Source organism: Erinaceus europaeus, chromosome 5 (assembly GCF_950295315.1).
Source record: "Erinaceus europaeus chromosome 5, mEriEur2.1, whole genome shotgun sequence".
Lineage (NCBI taxonomy): Eukaryota > Metazoa > Chordata > Mammalia > Eulipotyphla > Erinaceidae > Erinaceus > Erinaceus europaeus.
In genome coordinates, this window is record NC_080166.1 from 124,235,395 (window position 1) to 124,263,379 (window position 27,985).

Genomic DNA, 27,985 nt, shown 5'->3' on the forward strand with positions numbered 1-27,985 from the left:
TGAAAAATACTACCATGACACCAACCTGACTTCCCTGGCCGGAGGACCTCAACCAATGTGTCCTGGAAACCCATCTACTCAGAGCCCACTAGGGAAAGATAGAAATAGGTTGGGGGTATGGATTGACCTGCCAACGCCATGTTCAGTGGAGAAGCAATTACAGAAGCCAGACCTTTCACCTTCTGCACCCCATAATGACCTGGGGACCATGCTCCCAGAAGGATAAAGAATAGGAAAGCTTTCAAGGGAGGTCATGGGATATGGAACTCTGGTGGTAGGAACTGTACCCTCTTATCCTATGGTCATGTCAATATTTTTTATTTTATAAATCTTTTAAAAAATTAGAAAAAAAGAAGTTGAAAAACAGGATCAGAAGGGAAAACACTAGGCATGCGGAGACAGCATAATGGTTATGCAAAAGCCTTTCAAGCCTGAGGCTCTGAGGTCTCAGGTTCAATCCCCAGGCCCATGATAAGCCAGAACTGATTAGTGTTCTGGTATAAAATAAAATAAAATAAAATAAAATGGAAAACACTAAGCAGAACTTGGACTGGAGTTGGTGTATTGCACCCAAGTGAAAGACTCTGGGGTGGGGCTGGGGAGGGTTCAGGTCCTGGGACATGATGTCAGAGGAGGACCTCGTGGGGGTTATTATGTGGAAAACTGAGACATGTTACACATGTACAGACTATTGTATTTTACTGTCAACTGTAAACCATTAGTCCCCCAGTAAAGAAATAAAAAATACTGCTGCTTCAAGAAGATTTGGAACACAGTATTTCTGTACCTTGTAGTCAGCATCCATGTGATTTATGGTAAAACCCTTCCTTTCATTTTACAAGGTCAATGTAATCATCTATCATGACATATGTTGGGAATAAAACTGCCTCCCTTGTCTTTTATTCTTAACTTTTAATTTCCTTTTTGAATCAGGCTTTTCAGTTTTGACCTTGACAATTGCGAAGGAAAATCAGATTGCACTAATTAGAATGTTGCAGAAACGCCATCTAAAACTATGGTGGGATTCGCTCATTAACTCAGGCAACCACAATCTCAGCTCCTGAGAATTTTAACTGATTTCATTGAAGCTACACAGTTCTTTTTCTCTGCCCCTAAGGTCAGCTGGAACTTGTGCAGACTAAGCCAGAGGTAACACACTCACATAGAATACCAGAAAGAGAAAAACCTGCCAGCGGGCAGCTTAATTGAAAGGAAAGGTGCATTTTCTAAACATTACCACATTTTCTAAACATTAGCACATTTCATATGTGACAGCCAACTAGGTGAAATGAACATTTTACTTTGAAGGCCTTTTTTTTTTTTCTTTTCTGGGCAAAAGAAAATTGCTTTATATTTTTACCTAAAGCTTCTTCTATTAAAAAAAAAAAATGTATAGGGCAGAACTCCAAAACCAATGATCAAAGTTTTAAAATGTTGTGCAAATAGGTGTTTCTTAAGGGCTTATTTGACACATTCATTGGACCTTTCTCTCTCTCTCGCACACGCGCGCTTTTTTTTTCCACTCAGGACTTCAACTGTCCTCTGTGAACTCAGCTATTCTCACAGCCGTCTTCACATTGTGAGCCATGCTTCTACTCCATGAAAGCAAGTAAGAGACTAAGCAAACAGCAGCACTGTTATTTTTTTTAAAGTGCTGAACTCTTATTTCTTTTTTATTTATTAACTTTACTTATTGGATAGAAACAATCAGAAACTGAAAGGGTGGGGGGGAGGGGAGAGAGAGAAAGAGAGATACCTATATATAGTACTGCTACATCACTCGCAAAGCTTTTCCTCTGAAGCTGGGGACCAGGGCCTTGAACCCCAGTCCTTCTGCTTTGTAACATGTGTACTCAACCAGGTGTGCCACCACCTGGCCCCTTGTAGCACTGTTATTAGACAACGAGTTTGGTTTTCCAGGAGTTTCAAGTCAGAGGAAGGAGAACATGAATTGTCAATAAAATTGCTTCTTTTGCTGGCACCAAAGATTAGAGACATGTCAGTGAGGATATTAAGAGGCCCACACCACCACCCCACAAACTCACATACAAGTAGCTCACTTTCTACTTAGTTCTTTTGAGGAGACCTTCTCTGTCCACGCATGCTGACTCACACTCCGAGCCGAGAAAGTGAAAGTTAGATAAATGAGGAAGTTTCCCACATGATATAGATGCTGTAAAGTAACACCTAAGTGTGTACATAAAAAAAAAAAAAAAAAAAAAGGAACTAACTGAAATTGATGTGACGCAGGGAGCAGGTAAAGACTGTGAACCTTTGATAAAACATGAGTATGAGGAGGCTGGGTGGTGTTGCACCAGGTTGAACACACGTTACCATGTGCAAGGACTACGGTTCAATTTAATAAAAAGCATAGGGGCTGGGCACTGGAGTAGCCTGCCGGGTACTCCATGTTACTGGCACATGTTACATGTTAACCCTGTGCAAAGACCAGGGTGGCGCCCTGGCCTGACCTGTAGGGGAGAAGCTTCATGGGTGGTGAAGAAGGTCGACAGGTGAAGACAGTCTCTTTGTCGCTCCCTCTTTATCTTCTCATTCTCTCTCAATTTCTCTTTGTTCTATCAAATAATGAAGAAAGAAAGAGAGAAAGAAAGAAAGAAAGAAAGAGAGAAAGAAAGAAGGGAGGCAGGAAGAAAGAAAAATGGCCACCTGGCACAGCAGAGTGGTAGTGCTGGCACCGAGCCTCCAGTGATAATCAATAAAACAAAACACACAAAAGCATAAGCACGAAACTAAAACAGGAAATTGTAAACACACAGAGACACACACACAATCGAAAATCAAATCCAATTGAATATGTGACATTAAAAATCAAAAAAGTGTCCCAATAAGTAGACTAAAGAATTAAAGAAATGGGAAACAGGGTCAGAGAAAGACCATAACTCTAAGAGTCGAGTGCATAGCCTTGCCAAGCACTAGGCTCAGGATTGAACCCTGGCACTCTGGGAGAACCATGCCATGGGAGGGAGCTCTAGAATTCTAGTCTCTCTCCCTCTCCCTCTCCCTCTCCCTCTCCCTCTCCCTCTCTATCTGAATGAAAAAGTTGTCCTAACTGGAGGAATCCCGTGTGTATGAGGCTCCATTTCAGAAAATAAAAAGAGGAGACAGGTGGGGAGAGAGGGCCTGAACCTGGGTCCTTGTGCTTTGTAACATGTGCACTCAACCAGGTGTGCCACCACTCGGCCCCCCTTTTAACATATATATCTTTTTTTTTTTTCCCTCCAGGGTTATTGCTGGGCTCGGTGCCTGCACCATGAATCCACAGCTCCTGGAGGCCATTTTTCCCCCTTTTGTTGCCCTTGTTGTTGTAGCCTCGTTGTGGTTACTATTATTGCCATTGTTGATGTTGTTCATTGTTGGATAGGACAGAGAGAAATGGAGAGAGGAGGGGAAGACAGAGAGAGAGGGGGAGAGAAAGATAGACACCTGCAGACCTGCTTCACCGCCCGTGAAGCGACTCCCCTGCAGGTGGGGAGCTGGGGGCTCGAACCGGGATCCTTACGCCGGTCCCCGCGCTTTGCGCCACGTGCGCTTAACCCACTGCGCCACCGCCTGACCCCCCATATATATCCTTTTAAAATATATATGTTTTTTTTTTTTTTTTTTTTTTGCTAATTTCTTTTTTCCAAGTCATCTTAAAGTCTTTAGGAGAGGAATAAAGAATACATAATCAAAAAAATTTAAAAACATTTTTATAGTCAAATAAAGACACATTACTAAAAGAAGTCAGTTACATTAAAATACGGAAAATTTTATAAATAAAATCACTTGAAGAATAAAATACATGATAAAATTTCTGAGACAAAGTTATCTACATAATATGACTGATTCTAAAAATATAAAAACTACATATATTTTTTTAAGTAACTTAATTTTACAGAATTATCACAATAGTTCCAAAGTGCTAAGACAGACTTCTGTTTTTATCTACTGTGCCAGCTCCCACTTTGTTCCACTCTTAAAGCAATTCAAGCACAATATCAGGCCTTATAAACAGAGCTGAAGTAAGGCATGTGGCTTATCCCATACCGTCTAGAAATGGAAACTTCTAGGCAGTGGGTGTGTCAGGGAAGCTGTGTGAGTTCAATGCCAGAGAAAGCTATCATCTGCCTGGAGTTGATATGTGTGCTTGAAAGGCCTCCTTCCTGCCCCGGCCCTTTGGAGGGGTCTTCCTACACCTCCTGTCCCCTAACTGCTGGGAGAATAGGTGTCTGAGATGCTTTCGGTATGTCAGATTTGACATGCCACTATGCCACTATGCCACTACCGGAACTCTTCTGAAGATCGGAGGCGTTTCTGCATCAAAATGTTAGGCCTAAAATCCATGAGTCTGATTCTAAGTGACAAAGAGGGCACTTCATTTGGTCACTTGATTTGCTATTACTCATCGAGGTAAGATCATTCTCTTCTGACTCCGAAACCCGTCCTCATTACATGAATGGCGGCTGCACTGGGAAGGGTTCTAATGCCTTCTCTGCGTTCTTCCAGTTGTGAAAATTCTCTCGGTACCATTCAACTGGTGAAAAAAACAAGGCAAAAGTCAAAAAGTTAGATACCAATTACACCAACTTTTTCTGAATTCCAGTTAGGTCACCAAAGTCCTGTCCATCAGCTGACTTGGCAGGTCAGGATTACCTAGCGGCACAATGATTTGATTCTGACATACCTAGTGAATAAAATTAGAGGCTCCTGAGTCATCTGAAAACTTAAGATTTAAAAGTTAACAAGGGAGGTGGTGGGTGGTGGTGCGCCCAGCTTAGCACACACAGTACCATGTACAAGGACCTGGGTTCAAGCCACTGCCCTGCATCTGCAGGGGAGATACTGCATGAGCAGTGAAGCAAGTCAGCAGGTGTCTGTCTCTCTTCCTCTCTACCTCCCCCTCTCCTCTCAATTTCTTTTTGTCCTATCCAATAAAATAGAAAGAAAAAAAAAAAAAAAGGAAAAAATGGCCACCAGGAGTGGTGGATTCTAGCACTGAGCTCCAGTAACAACTTCTAGCAATAACCATGGTGGCAGGAAAAAGAAAAAAAGAAAAAAAAAAATCAACCCGCAGCCTACTTGTTATATAAAAGTCTTTTATGTCTGAGGTTCCAAGGTTGCAGGCTCAATTCCAGCACCACCTGAAAGCCAGAGCTGAGCAGTGATCTGGTTTAAAACAATAACAACAACAACAATATAAAAATGAAAATAAACAATTTGAGGAAGGTAGCACAGTGGACTGGAAAGCCGCAGGTCCAGAGTCCAATCCCTGGCATGATATATGTTAAAGCAGTGCTCTGTTTCTTCCTTCCACTCTCTCTCATTAATAAATAAATAATAGTAAGGACCAGTGTAAGGAACCCAGTTTGAGCCCCCGGCTCCTCACCTGCAGGGGGGTCACTTCACAAATGGTGAAGCAGGTCTGCAGGTGTCTATCTTTCTGTCCCCTCTCTGTCTCCCCTCCTCTCTCTCAATTTCTCTTTGTCCTATCCAAAAACAACATCAATGGCAACAATAACAATAATGACAAGGGCAACAAAATGGGGGAAAAAAAGGCCTCCGGGAGCAGTGGATCTGTAGTGCAGGCACCGAGCCCCAGCAATAACCCTGGAGGATATATATATATATATATACCTGAGAATCACTGAAGTAGTTATCTTACAAGTGCTAATAAGATACTGGAAGTTGGGTGTCGGGTGGTAGGTTAAGCACACTTGGTGTGAAGCGCAAGGACCGGCATAAGGATCCCGGTTCGAGCCCCTGGCTCCCCACCTGCAGGGGAGTCGCTTCACAGGCGGTGAAGCTGATCTGTAGGTGTCTTTCTCTCCCCCTCTGCCTTTCCATTCTCTCTCCATTTCTCTGTCCTATCCAACAAATATGGCATCAACAACAACAATAATAATAACTACTACAACAATTAAAAAAAAACACCAAGGGCAACAAATGGGAAAATAAATAATAATAAAATAATAGTAATAAAAAAGATATTGGAAGTCTTATCAGAAGTTAGTCTGGAATTCCAGATGTTGAGAGAATACACTACTATTCACAGAAATATATTAAATGAAGTAAATTGAAAAGTGAACGTGACCTATTGCAATATTTTGCTGAATGTCTACTGTTCCAAAAATAAGCTGCATTTCCTTTAAGTTTTTCCCAACTCCCCATCCACAAAATTGATCAATACAAAACATACTTGTTTTCTTGATTCCTTCTTCCCAAGGCACTTTTGGTCTCCATCCCAAGCCAAATATTTTTTCTGACTTCATGGGATACCTCATGTCATTGGTAGGTCTTGAAAAACAAAACCATTTTAAGATGAGAGTGTGGATATACAGTTACGGATTTAAATACTACAATAAATAATGCATGGCATGCACCTTTATCATAATTCAAACTTTTTCTTTAGAAAGAACTAAATGTCCAACCTTTCCTCAAAGTTGTTTTTTGTTTGTTTGTTTTGTTTTTAACTGGTGCAGGGACTGACTTGGGGAGCCTCAGGCGTGGGATTCTCTTTGCATAACCATTATGCGATTTACCCACCCTCCTTCCTCAAAGTTTTAACTTGCTACTTACCTATCATTAACATAGTCAACCCAGTTTTCCATTTCAGATTCTGAGTTAGTTTCTTTGATCTGTCAAAATGGAGAAGGCTTTTGAGTCAAATTATAAATGAGAACAGCAAGAAGGAAGGAAACAAGGACAACAAAAGAGAAAATAAATATTTAAAAAAAAAGAGAGAAGAAAGAGGGAGAATGAAAGAGAAAAGAGGAAGATTGAGGCAACAGCCAAACTGTCTTTCTTCTGAGATGCTGTAAAAATTATGATGATTAGCTTTATGGCACAGAACTCTGGTGGCGGGTTTGTGGACCTCACAATCTTGTAAAAGATGACTAAGTCTTTAATTAAAAAAAAAAAATGAGAATAGCGCATAACAAAAATTCAGTAGCTGATTCAAGAGACTAGAAAAACAAACTCTTGTGGTCCAGGAGATGGCGCAGCAGATAAAGCACTGGACTCTCAAACATGGGGTCTCAAGTTCAATCCCTGGCAGCACATGTACCAGAGTGATGTCTGGTTCTGTCTCTCTCATTAATAAATAAATAAAATCTTAAAATAAATAAAAAAACAAACTCTTCAAACTGGGGAGAGACAGCTTAAATGGACAGATGTAAGTAAAACTTTCCATATTTTATAACCTCAAATAACTGACTGAAGCTCTGAATATACATTAAATAAGCCGTGAGAGAGAAATGAACATTGTCTGACTTTTGGCTATTTCTCAGTGATATCCTGATTTTCAATAAAGAAAAATATATTTGTGGTATACAATAAGTAAGAAAATAAGGATATGAAAAACTAACTTGTCACTTAGCATTCCATTCATTCATTCATTCATTCATTCGCCGGGGCTTGGTACCTACACAGTGAATCCACTCGTCCTGGCAGCCTTTTTTTTTTTTCCTCTTTCTTTTCTTTGATAGGACAGAGAGAATTTGAGAAGGAAAGGGGAGATAGAGAGGGAGAGATAGAAGAGACACCTACAGACCTGCTTCACTGCTAGTGAAGCCACACACACACACACACACACACACACACACACACGGGAGTGGAGGCTCCAACCCGGCCCCTATAGTTTTTATTAAAAAAAAAAAATCTGGAAACAAAAGATTGTTTTTTTTCCTTGGTGGTGCCAGCTCTGTGTGTAAGCCTGACCTCATCCCTCCAGGTGGCCCACCCCACCACCAGAGACAGAGGCAGAGGCTTGCCAACAGTAAAGTCTCCCCTCCACTCCTGTGTAGAGCCCTCCTTCAGTCTGAGGTGCGGGGAGCATCGCAAGGCAGTCAAAGCCACCAGGCAAACCCTCTCGCTGACTACACAATCTTTTTTTTTTTTTTTGCAATACCAGGTCACTGAGCACCTGCAATTTTATCCCTCCAGGCTGACTCTATCAGATGGAGAGAGGAGAGAGGGGCAGAGACAGAAAGTAGCACAAGAAAGACAAACCTTCCCTCAGTGCAGTAACACTCCACATGGTGCTGGGGGTGGGGTGGGACACTGAGCCTGGGTTCACACACTGGGCCAGACAGATGTCTTTCCAGGTGAGTTACTCACTAGCACCTCCAAAATTAACCTTTGAGGGCCTGTTAGACAGCCTACTAGTGTAACATTTTCCCAACACTCCCAAAGCCTCTCCTACACACACACACACACACACACACACACACACACACCAGTCCCCAAATGCCGGCTTCCTCATGACACTATAGCAAAGCAACACAACACTCAGTGGTTTCCCCGGAAAGTGGGTCTATTGGTCTTGACGCCTCAGTGGGTCATGGGTGACAGACCCATTGAGTGCTGTTAAAAGGGGGAATCTCACTTGATATCTCTGATACTGGGAAAATGGCAAATGTAAATGAAATGTGCTTAAGGAAAGCAAGGTCTGCCTGGAAGTCCTCTTCTCCAAAGTTGGCTGGGAGTTTAATTTATCATCAACATCACAAAGAAGCTTCACTATTCTAGGACCTCCTGTATAGTCATTCATACTTGATCCTGGCACAAGTTCCTAAACCTCTTGGGGCTTCCAAAGGGATGAAAGATAAAGGTGTCTTTTTCATTATTCATAGCAAGCCCCTTTTAACACTGGCATTTATATGAGCATGTGCTTTTATGGAAAGACCCTAAGGATGGGAATTGGTTGCCAGGGGAACCAACCGTGTGCTCAAAGGGAGGGAACCTACTGCCTCTACTCCCATGAGGGGAGAAGGGACAGCTAGACACCGAGTTAGCCATCACCAGCCAGTGATTTTATCAGCCATGCCTAATGAAGCCTCCATACGGCCCCAAAGTATTGTGTTCCAAGAGCTTCCAGGCTGCTGAGAGGGTGGTTGTTCCTGGGGAAGGAATGGAAACTCCACAGCCCTTCCCTCGGCTGTAACTTGGCCCACGCCTGGCACCCACCTGCGTGTCCCTGAGGTGTGTCTTAGGTGGTGATCTAGTAAGTAGACACTTTAGCTTGGCCTTGTGGCTTCTCTATAACACACTTTAGCAGCTGGCTGATCCAAAGGGCAGGTGACAAGCAGGTCTTGGCATGGACATCAAAAGAAAAGGGGCTGTCTTGTGGGGCTGAGCAGCTTAACCCACATGTTCTGACACTTCCAGGCAGGCAGTGTCACACCTGAGTTAAACTGTAGGGCATGCAGCTGGTGTTTGAAAATTGAATTATGTGGAAAACTCACACATCAGCAGTGCAGAGTATTCAATGAGAAATAAAAAAGAAAAAAAAAATGCTCAGTCTCCCTTTCTGCTGAATCCCAAGACTTAGCCACTGTTTGCTCATACATAAATACACTTTAACTACACTAGTTTATAGATCGTTGATCCTTAATTCTAGTACATAAGATTTCTTATATTTCTAAGACTGAGGCAGGTCTTTCAAAGGGTCTGTACATTTCATCTCTATTGTTTTCTTTTTTAAAAAGAGGATGAGGGTTTTAATTTATTTTATTTATTTATTATTGGATAGAGACAGACAGAAATAAGAGAGGGGGGAGCCAGGTGGTGGCGCAGCGGGTTAAGTGCATGTGTCAGAAAGCGCAGGGACCAGCATCAGGATCCTGGTTTGAGCCCCTGGCTCCCCACGTGCAGGGGAGTCGCTTCACAGGTGGTGAAGCAGGTCTGCAGGTGTCTATCTTTCTCTCCCCCTCTGTTTCCCCCTCCTCTCTCCATTTCTCGCTGCGCTAACAACGACAGCAATAACAACAACAATGATAAACAACAAGGCAGTAAAAGGGGAAAAAAATAAATAAAATTTATAAATAAAAAAAGAAAGTGAAAGGGGGGAGGAGGATGTGGAGAGGGAGAGACAGAGAGACAGCTGCAGCTCTACTTCATCACTCACGAAGCTTTCCCCCTGCAGGTGGGAACCAGGGGCTTGAACCTTGGGTCCTTGCACACCATGGTATGTACACGTAACCAGCCTGGCCCCTAATGTTTTCTTTTTTCCTGGAAAACTTTTTATTAAATCCATACTACCACTTCAAATAATAACAGATCATGGCAAATATATGGTATGCATAGTTAGGAATTTCATCTTTTTGGCTGCCTACGTAAGCTGTAAACTGTTGATTTTGTGGGGATTTTGAAGCCACAGGCCATTTTATAATAGATGCATACCAGCTGTATCAGTTCCTTGGCAAGCTGGACAACGGACATTTCAAAATTGGTTCCGATGTTATAAATTTCACCTGGTTTCCCCTTTTTCAGGACAGTGAGAAATGCTTCTACCACATCAGTAGCGTAGAGGAAGTTTCTCCTTTGAAGTCCAGATCCATGAATGCAGCTAAAAAGGATTACATGAAATGAAATCACAAAGGGAAAAGAGAAAAAAAAAAAAGTGTGCTGCACCAAAGAAAAAGACTCTGGGGTGGGAGGAGGGCTCAGGTCCTGGAATATGATGGCAGAGGAGGACCTAGAGGGGGCTAAATTGTTATGTGGAAAACTGAGAAATGTTACACATGTACAAACTAATGTATTTTACTGTCCACTATAAACCATTAATCTCCCCGAAAAAGAAAAAGAAGAAGAAAAAGGAAGGAAGGAAGGAAGGAAGGAAGGAAGGAAGGAAGGAAGGAAGGAAGGAAGCTGTCCCAAACCAACAGTCAGTGTCAGGTAAGTGAATGGCAGGCACAAGCCCAGAAAAAACAAATTCCACAGAGATCTTAAACATCTTTCCTGCTAACACAAAATTCTAGCAACTTTTCTAAAATTTATCCATGGTTCTTAAATGACCTCTAGGCTTCCTGAAGGCACTTGGTAGAAAAATGGCTAGTGTTTACGTAGCCCTGAGAAACTCATTTTGAGGAAACAACTACAGATCTGTGAGTTAGCTAAATCCTTTCAAGATAGTAAAATTAAAAAGCACAGATGTCAAATTTAAATGCTCTAACTCAAAGTTCAGGGATAAATCATTTAAGACTCCAAAGTACATAAAGAAGCAAATATATGAAGATGAATGATACAGAACTATTTATTTACTTATTGGATAGACAGAACTGGAGAGGGAAGGGGAGAAAGAGAGGGAGGGAGGGAGACACACCCACAGCACTGCTTTACTGCTTGTGAAGCTCCCCCCAACCCTCACAGATGGGGGCTGGAGTCTTGAACCCAAGTCCTTGTGTACTGTAACATGTGCGCTCAACAGGGTGCTCCACTGCTCAGCCCTGAGAACTATTTTTTTTTAGTGACATAGTGTACATCATCATGTGTGAGCACTTATTCATTTATTCATTCGTTTATTTTACTGAGAGAGACCACAGCACCACTGCACCATTCTGTGCATTTCCAAGGACTGAACCTAGGGGCTCATGGATCCTACCTGCTGAGTTCATATCCTGGCCCTAGATGATAACTTAACTTTAAAAACTGCTATACTGACAGTTGAAGGAACCTCTAATTTAGTTAAGACATTCAATTCTACGGCTTCCAATGCTAATACCTCATGAGCTTCAAGAAAGGCTACCACCAAACACTAACAGAATCCCAGCAAAATGTACCAATGCAAAAAAGAAGTAATAGCATACCATTTCCTGTTGTGTTGTAGTAAAGATATAAATTTTGGAATGACCTAAAACAACATGTAAATATTATGTTAGACTTTGGAATTTCACTCATTAGAAACTCACCATAACATGAAAAGATTGTTGTAGAAGAATAAACATATAGATAAATTTGAATTCTTCCTTAAAGGCCTTAACCAGAGTGTGAAGGCAGTAATTTATAGTGTCATTGCGTCCTGCAAAGTACAAGGGGTGTCCTCATATGCCTTCTTCCCAGGTCCTTCAGAATCCATTCTAGATAGCATTTTCCTCAATTGGAAGTCAAAGTTCAAAGGTCTACAGTCAAGCCAGTAGGGTGTGAGCTGAAAACTCACTATTGAGTTCCTGATGAGGTTAGCAGGAGGTGCCTCAGAAAATTGTGTATGATGACAACAACGTATTTGGAATAAATACACCAAAGAGAGATTGCTTGAAATACTGTTTACCATTACTATAGTTGCCTAGGAATTCAGAAGAAAAATAAAAAGTACCTTTTCTGGATATTGATGTGGTCCATAAACATTACTGCTCCTTGTGATGACAACTGGGAACTTAAGAGAGTATTCAACAGTAAGGCAAATGATAGGCTCAAAATGATGATTATCTCAGATATAAGCAATTTTAGTATCTGGGCCAAATTATAACACACAGCTTAAAGACAAAAACAAAGGACCCCCCCGCATGCACCCCCCAGTAGAGCTAGAAAAGATAGAGAAGGACTGAAATTGATGAAGATAAAGCCTTCAAAAAGAGGACGAATATTCTCCCTACAGGGACAAGGGAGAAGGAACAGAGGTGAAGGCAGGATTATGAATTAGAGATCGCAGCGAACTAATGGCATTTCTGGATGATGAGATCATTTGGCTAGAGGTCAAGTTTGAAACTAGCTCTTCCGGCTGTACAATCCTTACCAATAACAAGAGCTACAAGGAAAAGGGGAGGGGCCGCTGCTATAAGAGGGAGATTTAAGTTGTCCCTTGGTTTGCATTTTTCACCTAGTCTCTAGGAATCAAGGAATCTGTAGGAGTCCACTGGGTCAGGCTCAGGCTCTCACTAACAATGTCAGAGCCACCTCAGGCAAATCTGTTTTCTGGAATCACATCATCAGATCCATTTCCAACTTTGTGTCCCTTCCCCACCCCCACCCAAAAAACAAACAAACAAACAAACAAAAACCCTGCGACAAACTAAAAGATGCAATGCTGTGAATACTGACTTGGAGTTTCCATACCTAGGCCCAAAGAAAACCTGATTCAATAGATTCTGAACTTGGGTTGACAAGACAGCTCACCTGAATAGTGCACCTGCTTGGCCGTGCGCATGGTATGGGTCTGATCCCATTCCTCTCTTCCTTTCTTTCTTTCCTTCCTTCTTCCATTCATTCCTTCCTTCCCTCTTTCTCCTTTCCCATTCTTCTTCCTCTTCTCTCTGTCTCTCTCTCTTGCTACCTCCTTTCCTTTCTTTTCCTTTACTTATTTTCTCAACACTCTCTCTCCTTCCCTCCCCTCCCTTCCCCTCCCCTCCTTCTCTCCTCTCCTCTCTTCTCCTCTCCTCTCCTCTCCTCCCCTCTCCCCTCCCCATCCCCTTCTCTCTCTCTCTCCCTCTCCCTCTCTCTCTCCCAGAGCACTAGTCAGCCCTGGCTTATGGTGATGCCAAGACTTGGGAAATTTGGAGCTTCAGGCATGAGAACCTCTTTGCATAACCATTATGCTATCTTCCCAAGCCTGTCTCTCTTTCTCTAACTGAAAAAGTCAACCTGAAATGGGGGAAGCTCCAACAATGACAGAAAGGGTTTCTGAACTTGATTCTTACCTTGTATTGTTCCCAGTAAGACTGGACAAAACATTCAGCAGCTGCTTTTGATGATGCATAAGGATTTGTAGGCTGCTTGGGAGAGGACTCATCAAACTCCTAGGTTTAAAAAGATACATTTAAATAGCATGTGTTATGCATACTTTCTGAGCAGAAAAGTCAGAACAAATTACAGACTTGAAATGTTAATCACTGTGTGGGGAAAGGAATCCCATTTACTGAGCTCTACCAATGTGCACATGGCATTATTGTAAGCTCTTCACAGGCGGTGACTCTTTCAAAGCTCAGACAACCCTACGAGGCAAGCAGAGAAAAGAACAAGTACAAAGGGCCTGGGGCCGAAGGATGTCCAAAGGACATGTGGAATCCTGGGAGCCTCTGTCAAAACACTAACAGGTCTTGAGGTTTTCAGCAATTTAATAGGTTAATGTGTGTAAACACACACACACTGGTGTACTGGGTCATATCTGATATAGGGAGAAAACTGTATAAGGAAGGTTATCTGATAAAAAATGCAGAGTTAAGGGTGTTTGCTTATCACAAGTGAAACTGGGGACTAAGAAGTGTCTTTCAAACAACCAGCAGGCCCTCAAATAACAACCTTCTGTTCAATGTCAGTTTGCTATAACTTTGATGGGAAAAAAGAACTCTAACTGAACAAAGGAATGCTACTGAAATGCCTGCTTTTATATATTTTTAATTTAATATCACTATTTATTGAGGATAAAGAAAGAGAAATTGAGACGGGAGGAGGAGATAAAGAGGGAGAAAGAAGAAAAAGAGTTTGGAGTATGGCACCAAAGTAAGAAAGCAGAAGTACACTAGAGTTTGCAGTGAGTACCTCCCTAATACTTCCTCTCCACTTTTCCAAGCTTTGGGTCCAGGATTGCTCAACAATTTGTTTGGCTTTGTATGTTAACTCTCTTTTCAGTCACCAGGTTCCAGGTGTCATCAGGATGCCGGCCAGACTTCCCTGGATTGAAGACCCCACCAATATGTCCTGGAGCTCAGCTTCCCCAGAGATCCACCCTACTAGGGAAAGAGAGAGGCAGACTGGGAGTATGGACCGACCAGTCAACGCCCATGTTCAGTGGGGAAGCAATTACAGAAGCCAGACCTTCCACCTTCTGCAACCCACAATGACCCTGGGTCCATGCTCCCAGAGGGATAGAGAATGGGAAAGCTATCGGGGGAGGGGGTGGGATATAGAGATTGGGTGGTGGGAATTGTGTGGAGTTGTACCCCTCCTACCCTATGGTTTTGTTAATTAATCCTTTCTTAAAGAAAAAAAAAAGAATGAGAAAAAAAAAAAAGAAGAAAAAGAGGGGTCAGGTGGTGGCACATCTGGTTGAGCGCACATGTTTCAATGTGCAAGGACCAGAGTTCGAGCCCCAGGCCCCCACCTGCATGGGGTAGCCCTTACGAATGGTGAAGCAGCGTTGCAGGTGTCTCTCTGTCTCTCTCATTCTCTGTCACCCTCTTCCCTCTTGATTTCTGGCTGTTTCTATCCAGTAATTAAAGAGAGAGGGAGGGAGAAAGAGATACCTGCAGCACTGTTTCACCACTTGTGAAGCATCCCCCTGCCCAGGTGGAGACCAGGGGCTTAAACCTGGATCCTTGTGTGTGTTCAACCAAGTCCACCATAACTCTGCCCTTAAGACTTCCTTTTATTTTATGTTGTTTGACTTAAAGTCACAGCCCTCAAAAATAATAATAATAATAATAATAATAATCTATTAATGTAGGTAACTGAAGACATACTGTACGTGTTTTTTTCTGTTCCTGTGCAGGAATTTTGATTAGAACAAACAAATAAGCAAACAACACAACAGAGTGAGACACTGTGAAAAAACTGTAGACTTGAGAATAACCATCTTCTGCATGGAAAGTATAGTACTTACAATCAATCAAAAAATGAGATGGACCGACCAGTCAACGCCCATGTTCAGCGAGGAAGCAATTACAGAAGCCAGACCTTCTACCTTCTGCAACCCTCAATGATCCTGGGTCCATGCTCCCAGAGGGATAGAGAATGGGAAAGCTACTGGGGAGGGGGTGGGATATGGAGATTGGGTGGTGGGAATTGTGTGGAATTGTACCCCTCCTACCCTATGGTTTTGTTAATTAATCCTTTCTTAAATAATAAAAAATAATAAAAAATAAAAAAAATAAAAAAACAAAAAAAAACAACAAAAAAAGAAAAGGTAACAGCAGCAAATGCTGGAGAGGGTGTGGGGTCAAAGGAACCCTCCTGCACTGCTGGTGGGAATGTCAATTGGTCCAACCTCTGTGGAGAACAGTCTGGAGAACTCTCAGAAGGCTAGAAATGGACCTACCCTATGACCCTGCAATTCCTCTCCTGGGGATATATCCTAAGGAACCCAACACATCCATCCAAAAAGATCTGTGTACACATATGTTCTTGGCAGCACAATTTGTAATAGCCAAAACCTGGAAGCAACCCAGGTGTCCAACAACAGATGTTGGAGCAAGTTGTGGTATATATACACAATGGAATACTACTCAGCTGTAAAAAATGGTGACTTCACCGTTTTCAGCCGATCTTGGATGGACCTTGAAAAATCATGTTGAGTGAAATAAGTCAGAAACAGAAGGATGAATATGGGATGATCTCACTCTCAGGCAGAAGTTGAAAAACAAGATCAGAAAAGAAAACACAAGTAGAACCTGAAATGGAATTGGCATATTGCACCCAAGTAAAAGACTCTGGGGTGGGTGGGTGGGGAGAATACAGGTCCATGAAGGATGATAAATGACATAGTGGAGGTTGTATTGTTAAATGGGAGACTGGGGAATGTTATGCATGTACAAACTATTGTATTTACTGTTGAATGTAAAACATTAATTCCCCAATAAAGAAATAATTTAAATAAAAAAAAAATCTGGGTGGGAGTAAAAAAAAAAATCAAAAAATGAGAGAGTGGGGGGTGGGGTGAGGCCTGGACAGTGGTGCCCCCCAGCTACGCACACATATTACCAAGTGCAAGGACCCAGGTTTGAGCCCCACCCCACAACTGTAGGGGGGAGACTTCATGAGTAGTGAAGCCGGTCTGCAGGTGTCTATCTTTCTCTCTCCCTCCCTCTCAATTTCTCTGTCCTACCCAATAAAATAGAAAGGGGAAAAAAAAAAAAAGGCTGCCAGGACCAGCAGATTCATGTGCAGGCATTTTGCCCCAATGATAACCCTGGCGGCATTAAATATATATAATAAAAAATGAAGAAAAGAGAGAACAGGCGGGTATATGGTGTGGAACTATACAATGCAACCTTAAAATACTGTAAGCCACTATTAATCACAAATAGAAAAATGGAAAAAATAAACAGATAGGAAAAAGGGAGAGAGAGAGAGAAAAAGCAGATTCAGTTTCTACAGTAATTCTCCACTCACTCCCTTTTAGACAGCCCACTGTGCTTTCTGGAGTGAATGACAAGACAGCAGGCAGCACTGGACCTACCCTCCACGACTGCGGCTCATCGAGATGGCAGCCCCAGGTAAGGCTGGGTCCTTACTCAGGTGCTCACAAATAAATGACTGTCAGTTAGATTGTGAATAAATCTGGACTGGCACTAGGCTGCTGTTTCTCTTGTGACTGGGCACCACTTTCTGAACAGAAGGTATACTGGAATAATATAGTGGGATAACAAAAGTGTAATATAATCAGGATGAACAAATCCAGAATAGGTTTCCTTCCTTCCTTTCTCTTCTTCCTCCTTCTTTTTCTTCCTTCCCCCCCCCCCATTATAGGGGTTTCACTACTCTAGGCCAGTTTTTTAAGACAGACAAAAAGAAAGAAAGAAACAGACAGAGAGCAAAAGATACCAAACCACTGAAGCTTCAGTGAGACGGAGGCTGGACTTGAACTTGGGTAACACGCATGGTCACTCAGGTCCTTCTTCCAGGTGAGCTGTCAAGCAGTCCACTCATAGCAGCTTCTTTTCCTTATTATTATTATTATTTGCCTCCAGTTGCTGGGGTTTGGTGGCAGCACTGTGAATCCACCACTCCTAGAGGCCATTCCCTCAACACTTTTCTTATCCTTTCCATTTTATTCAACAGGACAGAAAGAAATTGACAGGAGAGGAGAGGCAGAAAGGAAGAAAGAAAGAGAGACACCTGCAGACCTGCTTGACCCACTGCAGGTGGGAGCGAGGCTCCAACCCGAGTCCTTGCTCACAGTACTCTGTGTGCTGAAGCAGGTGCACCGCTGCCTGGCCCCCATAGGTGCTTTTCATTAGGCAGATTTGGGTCACGATCCACGGTAAGGAAGGAGGTGAAGTAGACATTTTCTAGTCTTACCTTATCAAAACTGCCCCCATATACTTCGTCTGTGCTGACATACAGAAACTTCTCCACTCTGGCTTCGTAAGCAGCACTTACCAAAACGTGAGTGCCATAAACATTCACGTATGTGAACTCAAAGGCACGTACAAATGAGAGATCTAAGGAGGAAGAAGGAAAAAGCTGTACTCTACCCACACCACAGAACCAACACCAAACGGTAGGCTTGCTTTTAAAGAAAGTGCCGCTTCCTTCTCTTCATTCAAGAAAGCGACAATTTTGAAAGACAGTATAAAGCACACTATTTAAATAAATAAATAAATAAATAAATAAACACACCACTATTTCTGATTGCCTTAAGTCCAGATAGCAGAGTACATGTAAATTCTTAAAACCTGGAAAACTATCGTTGTAAAATTTGCAGGAGAATTTTTTAAGAGAAAGGAAGACAATAAATGACATGTCTAAGTTTTATGTATTCTTATATTTTCTTAAGAGTCTTAAACTTCCAGTATCTAATAGAGGGCTTATGATTTTCAGATGAACCTGTGATTGCTGTTCACAGCAATTGTTGCAGGTTAATGATTTTAAAAGTAAATTCACTTTCAAGTACTGATCCAACAATCTGGAAAGAGAAAACTTTTTGGTGATTCCCAGTCCAAAAGTCTAAGAGAGAAAAATGGCAAACCTGCCTACATAAACGTTCCTGCTCCGCAAAAGTTTATAGCCCAAGAAAGCCAAATAGCAAACGAGCTAAAAAACAAAACCAAACAATAACAACAACAAAAAACATTGGAGGGAGTCGAGCGGTAGCGCAGCACGTTAAGCACACATGGGGCTAAGCGCAAGGACCGGCTTAAGTATCCGGGTTCGAGCTCCGGGCTCCCCACCTGCAGGGGAGTCGCTTCACAGGCTGTGAAGCAGGTCTGCAGGTGTCTATCTTTCTCTCCTTCTCTCTATCTTCCCCTCCTCTCTCCATTTCTCTCTGTAATAACTACAACAACAATAAAAAAGCAACAAGGGCAACAAAAGGGGAAAAAAAACAGATGGTGGGAGCACAACTGAACATTACCCTACTGCCTGTACTGTTCTGTGCACAGGAGACATTTTCTAATACTTTGTCTAGCACTTTGTACAGTGAACTGTAACATATATTCAGAGGAATCTGCTCGTAAAGCTAAACACCCATGCAGACAATACCTAGACAAATGCTCAAGCCCATTAACTGAATTTTGACTTTGGCTAGTTATGAAGTGTCACTCATACCTGCAACAAGAAGACAACACTTACCTACATGTGTTTGCGCAGCAAAATGTAGCACTATATCTATTTTCTCCCTCTCAAAAAGCTGTTTCACAAAGTGAGAATCACATATGTCCCCCTGTATAGAAAAGAAAATGTGGAAAAACTAAGTTTCGTGATACACTACCATTCATATAACCATTTCACAACGTGAAAGAAATAGAACCAGAAAATCATTCCCCTTTCCACTATCCTAGTTTTTTTTTTTTAATAGGAAATAGCTTAAGTGACCAACTAAGTGGTCAAGTAATAAAGATGCCTTTCTCTATTAGCTTAGTATACAAGATATTTGATTCAGCGTATTTTCAACAAAGTGCCTAAAACAGTATTTACTGCGAAAACCAAGCTAAGTCATTTTTTTTTTGTCGTTGTTGTTCACAGCTTCCTTGCCCACCTAAGTAACGTCAATACATTAAAAAGGCAAATTTAAACCTAAATTTTAGTTTAAATCTCAGTTTAAAATCTGAGATAAGCATTATCAAAATACATTTCAAGTAAGTGCAATAACCTGAATGGCGTTTCAGTCTGACTAGATAAACCCAGGAGTACTTTTATGCTATCCATATATTTAATTCTTAAAAAAAATATGTATGCTCAAAAATTCTTTGGTGACTGAAGAAATCACTTTCATAAGGAACAGAATTAGAGGGCCAGGTGGTGACACACCTGGTTAAGCGCACACAGTACAGTGCACAAGGACTCAAGTTCAAGCCCCTGGTCCCCACCTGCAGGGGAGAAGCGACACAAGTTGGTGAAGCAGGGCTGCAGGTGTCTCTCAGTCTCTTTCCCTCTCTATCTCTTCTCCCCTCTTAATTTCTTTCTGTCTCTCTATAATAATAATAATAAATAAATAAAACTATTTTTAAAAGAACAGAATTATGAAGTGGCTCCTTAATATATTCTTTTAAGTGGATATAATAGGTAGTTGGAGGTACAGCTCAACTAGCACTGGACATCCATTCCTGAGCTTCCTGGTTCAATCCTTACCCCAAAGTACCAGAGTGACATTCTGGCTTCTCTCTCTGCCTCTCTCTCATATGTAATAAAATTAATTAAAAAAATAATGCATGATACAAAATAAAGTTTGCAGAAATACTGTTAGAAAATCCGTAATAGGGAGTTGGGCTGTAGCGCAGCAGGTTAAGCGCATGTGGAGCGAAGCGCAAGGACCCGGCGTAAGGATCCCGGTTCGAGTCCCAGGCTCCCCACCTGCAGGGGAGTCGCTTCACAGGCGGTGAAGCAGGTCTGCAGGTATCTTTCTCTCCCCCCTCTGTCTTCCTCTCCTCTCTCCATTTCTCTCTGTCCTACCTAACGACAACATCAATAACAACAATAATAATAACTAAACCACCAATAAAATACAAGGGCAACAAAAGGGAAAATAAATAAAAAATGTTAAATAGTTTTTTAAAAATTTGGTAATCAGTCGTATTTGACATGTCAATTTTCCTCTGCAAAATCCTGAGTATGCTCTTTGGTTTAAGCTTTAACTCTTTCAGGAGTGGCCAAGTAACCAGCCTTCCTGGAGGAGGGTCTCCCATTGGCTGTAACAGTCGCCTCTCTGGCTGCTGGCTGTTCTGAGTACCACCCATTCCACTTTATACCAATCTCTTTAAACCCCAGAAGGGTCTTGTTTTAAAAAGCTTCTGAAGATCCAAAAACCACAAACCATGTAAATTCATCAGTGACTCACAGCTCTGCCAAGGTACTAAAGAAATCACACGTAGCTTTCAGTATGGTGCCAATCCAGGAGTGTTCTCACAGTACTTGACTTTTCTCAAATTAAGCCGGCTCTACAATAAGTATGTTTCCCAAGCCCAAAATCCACAAACTTATAAAAAGAATGATAAAAATCCCTAAACGACTAGAGAGATACGGTATCATGATTATATAACTAGAAGAAAACGTCCATACCTGTATGAACTTGTAGTTTTGTTTGTTAGAAATGGTTTCGAGATTCTTTAAACTTGCACAGTAATCCAGCTGAAAATAAGAAAGTGTTGTAGGGTGGAGGGAGACAAAAACATTATTAATACTTTTTTCCTATATCAATTTATTTATTTATTTTATTATTATTATTATTATTATTTTTAACCAGAGCACTATTCAGCTCTGGCTTATGGTGGTGCGGGGGACTGAACCTGGGACTTTGGAGCCTCAGGCATGAGAGTCTGTTTGCATAACCATTATGCTATCTACTCTCTGCCCAGGTTGTTTATTTTATTTATTTATTTTTTATTTTTTAACCAGAGCACTGTTCAGCTCTGGCTTATGGTATATCAATTTATTTTAAAGACTATAGATATTCTGATCGGAATAAAAGACTATGTCTTTTTATAGGACTGATTTTTGTGTTTTAAGAAGCTTCTGAAATCTTCAAAGTCAAACAAAAAAGTAATTTCTTCTGCCCTTTCAAAGTACAGAAATCATTTCCTTCTCAAAATATAAAATACAAAGAACAGAAAAATCAGGGAGTCAGGTGGTTGCGCAGTGGGTTAAGCACACATGGCGCGAAGTGTAAGGACCGGGTTTCGATCCCCTAACTCCCCAACTGCAGGGGAGTCTCTTCACAGGCAGTGAAGCAGGTCTGCAGGTGTCTGTCTTTCTCTCCCCCTCTCTATCTTCCCCTCCTCTCTCCATTTCTTTCTGTCCTATCCAACAATGACAACATCAATAACAACAACAATAACTACAACAACAATAAAAAAGCAACAAAGGCAACAAAAGGGAAAATAAATAAATTTAAAAAAGAAAGTCTCACCAAAAAGAATCATTTTTAATAAACTTCTTTAAAAAAATTATCTGCCCAGACTTGCCCTCAGCTACTAGTAACTAAAAAAGTTTACCAAAAAGTTAGCAACTATAGGCAATTAAAATTGTTACATAGATTATAATGTACTTTAAAAAAAAAAAAAAGATGTGGTCCAGGAGGTGGCGCAGTGGATAAAGCATCAGACTCTGAAGCATGAGGTCCTGAGTTCAATCCCTGGCAGCACATGTACCAGAGTAATGTCTGGTTCTTTCTCTCTCTCTCTCTTTCCTTCTCTCTTCATGAATAAATAAATAAAATCTTAAAAAAAAAAAAAAGATACATTAGAGAGAGACAGGAGAAGGAGGAGGTGAAGGAAGAGAAGAACGAACAGAAGGGGAATTAGAACCACAGCATCACTCTGGCTTTATGAGTCTAGGAATCAAACTCAGAACCTCGTGCTTGAAGATTCAAAACTTAATGTGCTGAGCCGTCTTCTGGGCCACCTCAAGTTCATTTTTCAACCACTGCTAAATCAGTGTACAGATGAAGAAAATGACTGCGCATTAACGGGCTAGCTCAGACCATTGAAGAGCCGTGATTAGCCTATACATTCTCACTGTTATGTTTTATGAAATCAAGGGAACTATTTACACCTTGCATTAAAAGAATAATAATAAATATGCCAGTGGTTGCCGATCAGGGCTTTCAGACCCTCCAGGAAACAATTATACCCCAAAAAAAAAAAAATTCAAACTAAGCCAACTTTATTGTACTTTATGTTAATTTTTTCCAAGAGGTGAAAGTTATAAAATTAAATAATCACATTATATCAATTCTAAATTTTTTAAATAATCATATGGTTATAGAAAATATTGAATTTAGTAAATGTGAGAATTTGGTATAAATACTGCACTTAAAATCTTGACCTTAGGGGTCAGGCGGTAGCACAGCGGGTTAAGTTCACGTGGTGCAAAGTGCAAAGACCAGCGTAAGGATCCTGGTTCAAGTCCCCCCGGCTCCCCACCTGCAGGGGAGTCGCTTCACAAGCGGCGAAGCAGGTCTGAAGGTGTCTATCTTTCTCTCCCCCTCTGTCTTCCCTTTCTCTCTGTTCTATCCAACAATGACAACAATAAAAAAAACAAGGGCAACAAAAGGGAATAAATATTTTTTAAAATTATAAAAATAAAATAAAAAAGGAATCTCAACTTTACGGAGTGTCATAATAAATGAAAAGTTAGGCCAGGCAGTAGAACCCTTGCTGAGGGACTCGGGCATGCAGCGGTTTAAGCGCATATGGTGCAAAGTGCAAGGACTGGCAGAAAGATCCCCATTCGAGCCCCCGGCTCCCCACCTGCAGGGGAGTTGCTTCACAGGCAGTGAAGCAGGTCTGCAGGTGTCTATCTTTTCCTCCCCCTCTGTCTTCCCCTCCTCTCTCCATTTCTCTCTGTCCTATCCAACAATGACATCAATAACTACAATAATAAATACAATAATGAAAAATAAGGGCAACAAAAGGGAAAAATAATTAAATATTTAAAAAAGAAAAAAAAAAGAACTCTTGTTGAGCACACACATTACAATGTGCAAGTACCCAAGTTCAAGCCCCTGGTCCCCGTCTGAAGGGGAGAAGTTTGATAAGCAATGAAGCCGTGCTGCAGGTGTATCTCTTTCTCTCCCTTTCCACCTCTCTTCTTACCTCTAAATTTCTATCTCAATCCTAAATAAACATTAAAAAAATATTTAAGTTGCAAATGACTTTCTGTAAGATTAACCAGTGTGAATGCATGACCATATAGCTTCCTGCCCTGTTAAAAGGACTAAATGAAAACCTCCAATTTCAGCATGACAAAACCAAAGTACTTTCAGAAAGCGCAAATAACATTTTTACCCAACTCACCTTGTCTAGATTTATGATCAGATAGTCTGGATAACCTTCCACTAATGAGACAATCACATGTGACGCACTGCAAGGGAAAGAAAAAAAAAAATCCACCTTGTTAGTACGAAATTCCAATTTTCTGCCCAATTCAGAAAATGTTCAGATACATTCAAATTCTTCCAAGACAACAGAATGAATATTGTCATTTTTTTTTTTTTAAATACTGTGGGTTGATGTGTAGCCTTTCAAAAGCATGTCCCAACCAGGAGTGTGGATCTGGCGGAGGGGATCTACCAGATTTGATCATATATACCCAGAAGATTAAGCAGCCAGGAACAAGGACAGCCTCCACCCAAGTTTCTTCCCCTCTGCAGGCTTTAGTTGCATCCCATAGTCTGTTTCTGGAACAGAATCACTGCCTTTTAATAGTTCCTCCCCTCTCTGAGTAAAGCTGTCAGATTACAAGGGGTGACTGAATGTGCTAACAGAGCAAAGCTAAACACTAGATGCTCCCGGTCCGTCCTCCAGCAGACACTGGGAGCTTCCTGCTCACAGCCACACATGACAGGCAGCCTTTATACAGGAGCCAGACAACCTTCTAGAGGCTGAGTGACACCCCCTACCTCCATTTCACTTCACCCCGCTTATACCCCCAGGCTGAAGGTGTCAAGGCAGTAAGCAAGTGAGCATAAACAGCTATCAGTTCAGGTTGTGGTCAGTGTGTTCATTGGGGGAGAAGTCATAAGGCCTCAAGCAAGGTGTGCTTAAACAAGTGACCCAACAGGCTAAGCAACAGAAAGGTCTTTGAACAGGATGTGCATGCTGGTAGGCGTGGCTGGAGCCGAAAGACAGGGGGTTGGGTTGGAAACGTACAGTTTTGGACAAGTGAGCGTCTTTCAGGTGTGGTAAAGACTCTGGAATTAAAGGAGCTAAGAGAGAAACACTTAACAGAGACACTGACTGTGGTGTGAGGAAGAAGTCACTGGAACAAGGATGAATGCAGGAGGCCAATCAGGAGGCCACAAGAAGGCAGGTGCATCAAGGCGCAAAAAGTCCTCGACTAGGGGGTGGGGTGGTGGTGGTGAGAGTGTTGCAGACACCTGTCACCGGGAGATGAGTGACTGTATCCATGTGTCAGCAACTGTCCTGTAATCCAAACCTCCACCCATAAAGCAGAAGAGTGGGAGGGGAGAGCGAGCACAGGTACCCAGGCTAGGGGAGAAGGGAAGAGCAGTAGGAAGTGGTGACTCAAACTGCACATGCTACTATGATTCCATCCTAACTTTCTGGGCAGATGGCCGCACCAGTGTGCCCCAGAGCCTCACCTCCCCAGAGCCCTACCCCAACTAGGGAAGGATAGAAACAGGCTGGGGGTATGGATAGACCTGCCAATGCCTCTGTCCAGCGGAGAAATAATCACAGAAACCAGAATCCCCGCCTTCTGCACCCCAATAAGCATTTTGGTCCATGCTCCCAGCAGAAGTGAAAGCTTAGGAGAAGATGACTAGAGGTCTCTGAACTCCAATTCCATCAGGACCTGGAGATGAGGGAAAAAGGAAGGATATTCGGAAATAGCAATAGGGGTAGGTGTGACTTAGAAAGGAAGAGACAGCAGGGCCATATGGGGAAAAATGGGCAAAATATGTATATTTAGCTAGTTATAGAAATAATAAGTCGATCCATATCTGTGACGTTGGGAAACTACTGCAGTTTCCAATGGAGGGAATAGGGACACAGAACTCTGGTGGAGAGAACGGTATGGCATTATACCCCTGCTATCCTATAATTTTGTAAGTCAATGTTAAATCGCTAATATAAAAAAAGGAAGGAGGAGGAATAGAAGAGGAAAAGGAGGGGGAGGGGAGGGAAGAGAGGGGGAGAAGGAGGAGAATAAGGAGACAGGGAAGAGGAAGAAGAAAAATGAGCAACTTTGGAAGGAGTGAGCAGGGTTCGAGAGCGAAAGACATCTACATGAGGCCTGATCACACCACACCAAGACCTCCTGGCCACAGCAGTCGTCCCCCAACACACAGACACACAGACACACACACCCCGGGTGGCGACGGGATGAGGCATCAGGACAGCTGCTGACTGCAGTGTGCACGACTCCCTGCAGAAGAGTGACAGGTGCGCCCAGGCAGGTAAGGGCGGGGCTGCGGGGGTCCCACTGAGCTTTGGCTTTGGGAGGGGAAGCTTGCCAAAGAAGCCCCAGCTGTAAAAGAGGGACGTCCAGAGCGGGAACCCTGGAGGGCGAGCCCCCCGCGTGCATGATGAGGCCCCTGCCCCACCGGCCCGCAGAGCTGGCCCCGGGTCCGAGAGCAAGCAGAAGCGCGCCACGAGCTGGGAGGTAGTCGGGGAGCGGCTGCTGGGTCGGCGGCGCCGTTACCTACATGAAGCCGGCACCCCCGGTCACCAGGACCCGTTTCGCAAAACCTCTGGGAGGACCCGGGGCATCCTCCCCACCCGCAGCCGACATCTCCCAACTCAGCAGTGCCTGGTGCCGTAAAGCGCCCCGGCCGTACAGACTCTCCACCGCGACATTTTACGACTAGCCGCGTTGCCGGGTCCGTCCCTACGCAGCGCTTTACGGGGCCCTGCAGCCGCAGCTTCCGGAGCTGCACAGGTTTAGCCCCGCCCACCGGCGGACAGGGCAGGGCCGCCCTAGTGTACGCCGCATGGCAGAGCCACTGCGCAGGCGCAGCGGTTCTCCGCTGGCACCTATTGGGCTGGGCTTTTTGCAGAGTGGGTCCTGGAACCCGGCAAGTGTCACCAGTGTCCATTAGGCATTGTTTCCAATGCAGCTGATCAGAGTTCTAAATGACTGAATTCTTTTTGTTGGAATGCAGCAGTCTCTACAAATTATTCACTAGAAGAGCTGAGAACTCCCAGTGGAGTTCTGCAAAGACAAGAGATGGGAGGTTGGTTGAAATTGCAAAAGTTTAAAGGGCAGGAGCAGGCTGCTTGCAGTCATGGGTAAAGCTGCTCCTAGGTCTTGTCTGGAGATCTTCCGGTATTCTCTCACTCACTCTGCCCCAGCCTCCGTGTATTTACACTTTCTTGATGTTGCCAAGCATGCAATTTGAAAGTGAATGCTCTTTTCCCAGTTGTTACCCTTCTTGCTTCTTCAGTTCTCAGCTGATAGGGCCCTCCTCAATCGCTATCGAACAGGCCATGGCCGGTGCGCCGCTATGTTCCATCGCTGGGGAGCCAGAGACCACCCCGAACTGCCCCTGCGGCTACAGACAGACTATGACCCACATAGTCAACGACTGCCACCTCTCCAGATTCAAAGGAGGTCTCGAAACTTTACATCAGGCTCAACCTGACGCTGTTGACTGGCTACGGAAGAAGGGCAAACGCTAGAAGAAGAAAGCTGGAATATGATCTGATTAGTGAGCTCTCTCTTAGCTGCCCTAATCCAAATAGCACTTTTTCCTTTCACCCCTACCCCCAGCACTCACACTTACAATGAACTGCTTAGTTTTGCTTTTGTTTGTTTGTCTGTTTCCTGCTGTAATTTCAAGACCCTATAATAGGACTGGGCATAGGAAGAAAAACAAATAGTAACCATTGACTAAGTATCTTTGCCATTTATTATTTATTTTTACCAAAGCACAGCTCAGCTCTGGTTTATGGTGGTGTAGGGGATTGAACGTGGGACTTTGGAGCCTCAGGCATGAGAGTCTCTTTGCATAAAAATTACGCTATCTACCCCTGCCCCATCCTTTGCCATTATTTTTATGAAAGCACTGCTTAGCTCTGGTTTATAGAGGTGGGCAGAGGGTTGAACCTGGAACTTCAGAGCCTCAGGCATGAAAGTCTTTTACATAGTCATTACGCTATAATATACCTTCCACCCTATCTTGACTTTTAGCATATATGTTGATCAAATCTGAGGGGGGAATTTGGCATAACCAATGTATACACTTTATTTTGCTGGGGAGATAGCATAATGGTTATGCAAAAAGATTTCCAAACCTGAGGCTCTGAGGTCCAATGTTCATCAGCCAGAGGTGAGCAGTGTTCTGGCTAAACAAATAAATAAAATCCAAATTCATGCCATTAGTTACAACCTTATGTGTATATTTTCTGATATCCTATCATATATATTTGTATCAATGATAATTTCCTAAGAACATTGTCCAGTCATTGCTATACTGCTTAATAATTACAGAAAGCCTACATATGTGCAGTGGATAAAGCATGGGACTCTTAAGCATGAAGTCCTGAGTTCAATCCCCAGCAGCACATGTACCAGAGTGAAGTCTGGCTCTTTCTCTCTCTCCTCCTATGTTTCTCATAAATAAATAAATAAATAAATAAATAAAATATTTAAAAAA

The 27,985-nt window shown here is 42.6% G+C and overlaps 1 protein-coding gene across 1 annotated transcript; it reads right to left on the reverse strand.

The window, feature by feature from the left end:
• Positions 1–3,744: 3,744 nt before the first annotated feature.
• Positions 3,745–26,161, reverse strand: TGDS (TDP-glucose 4,6-dehydratase). Its single transcript, XM_007526847.3, has 12 exons — positions 26,036–26,161; positions 23,664–23,730; positions 20,929–20,997; positions 19,003–19,093; positions 17,731–17,873; positions 13,413–13,511; positions 12,092–12,151; positions 11,586–11,629; positions 10,180–10,345; positions 6,577–6,635; positions 6,197–6,294; positions 3,745–4,534 (listed from the first exon to the last, which is right to left on the reverse strand). Exons 1-12 carry the CDS (start codon positions 26,119–26,121, stop codon positions 4,449–4,451), a joined length of 1,068 nt encoding a protein of 355 aa, XP_007526909.1. The 5' UTR covers positions 26,122–26,161; the 3' UTR covers positions 3,745–4,448.
• Between the last annotated feature and the right edge of the window lie 1,824 nt (positions 26,162–27,985).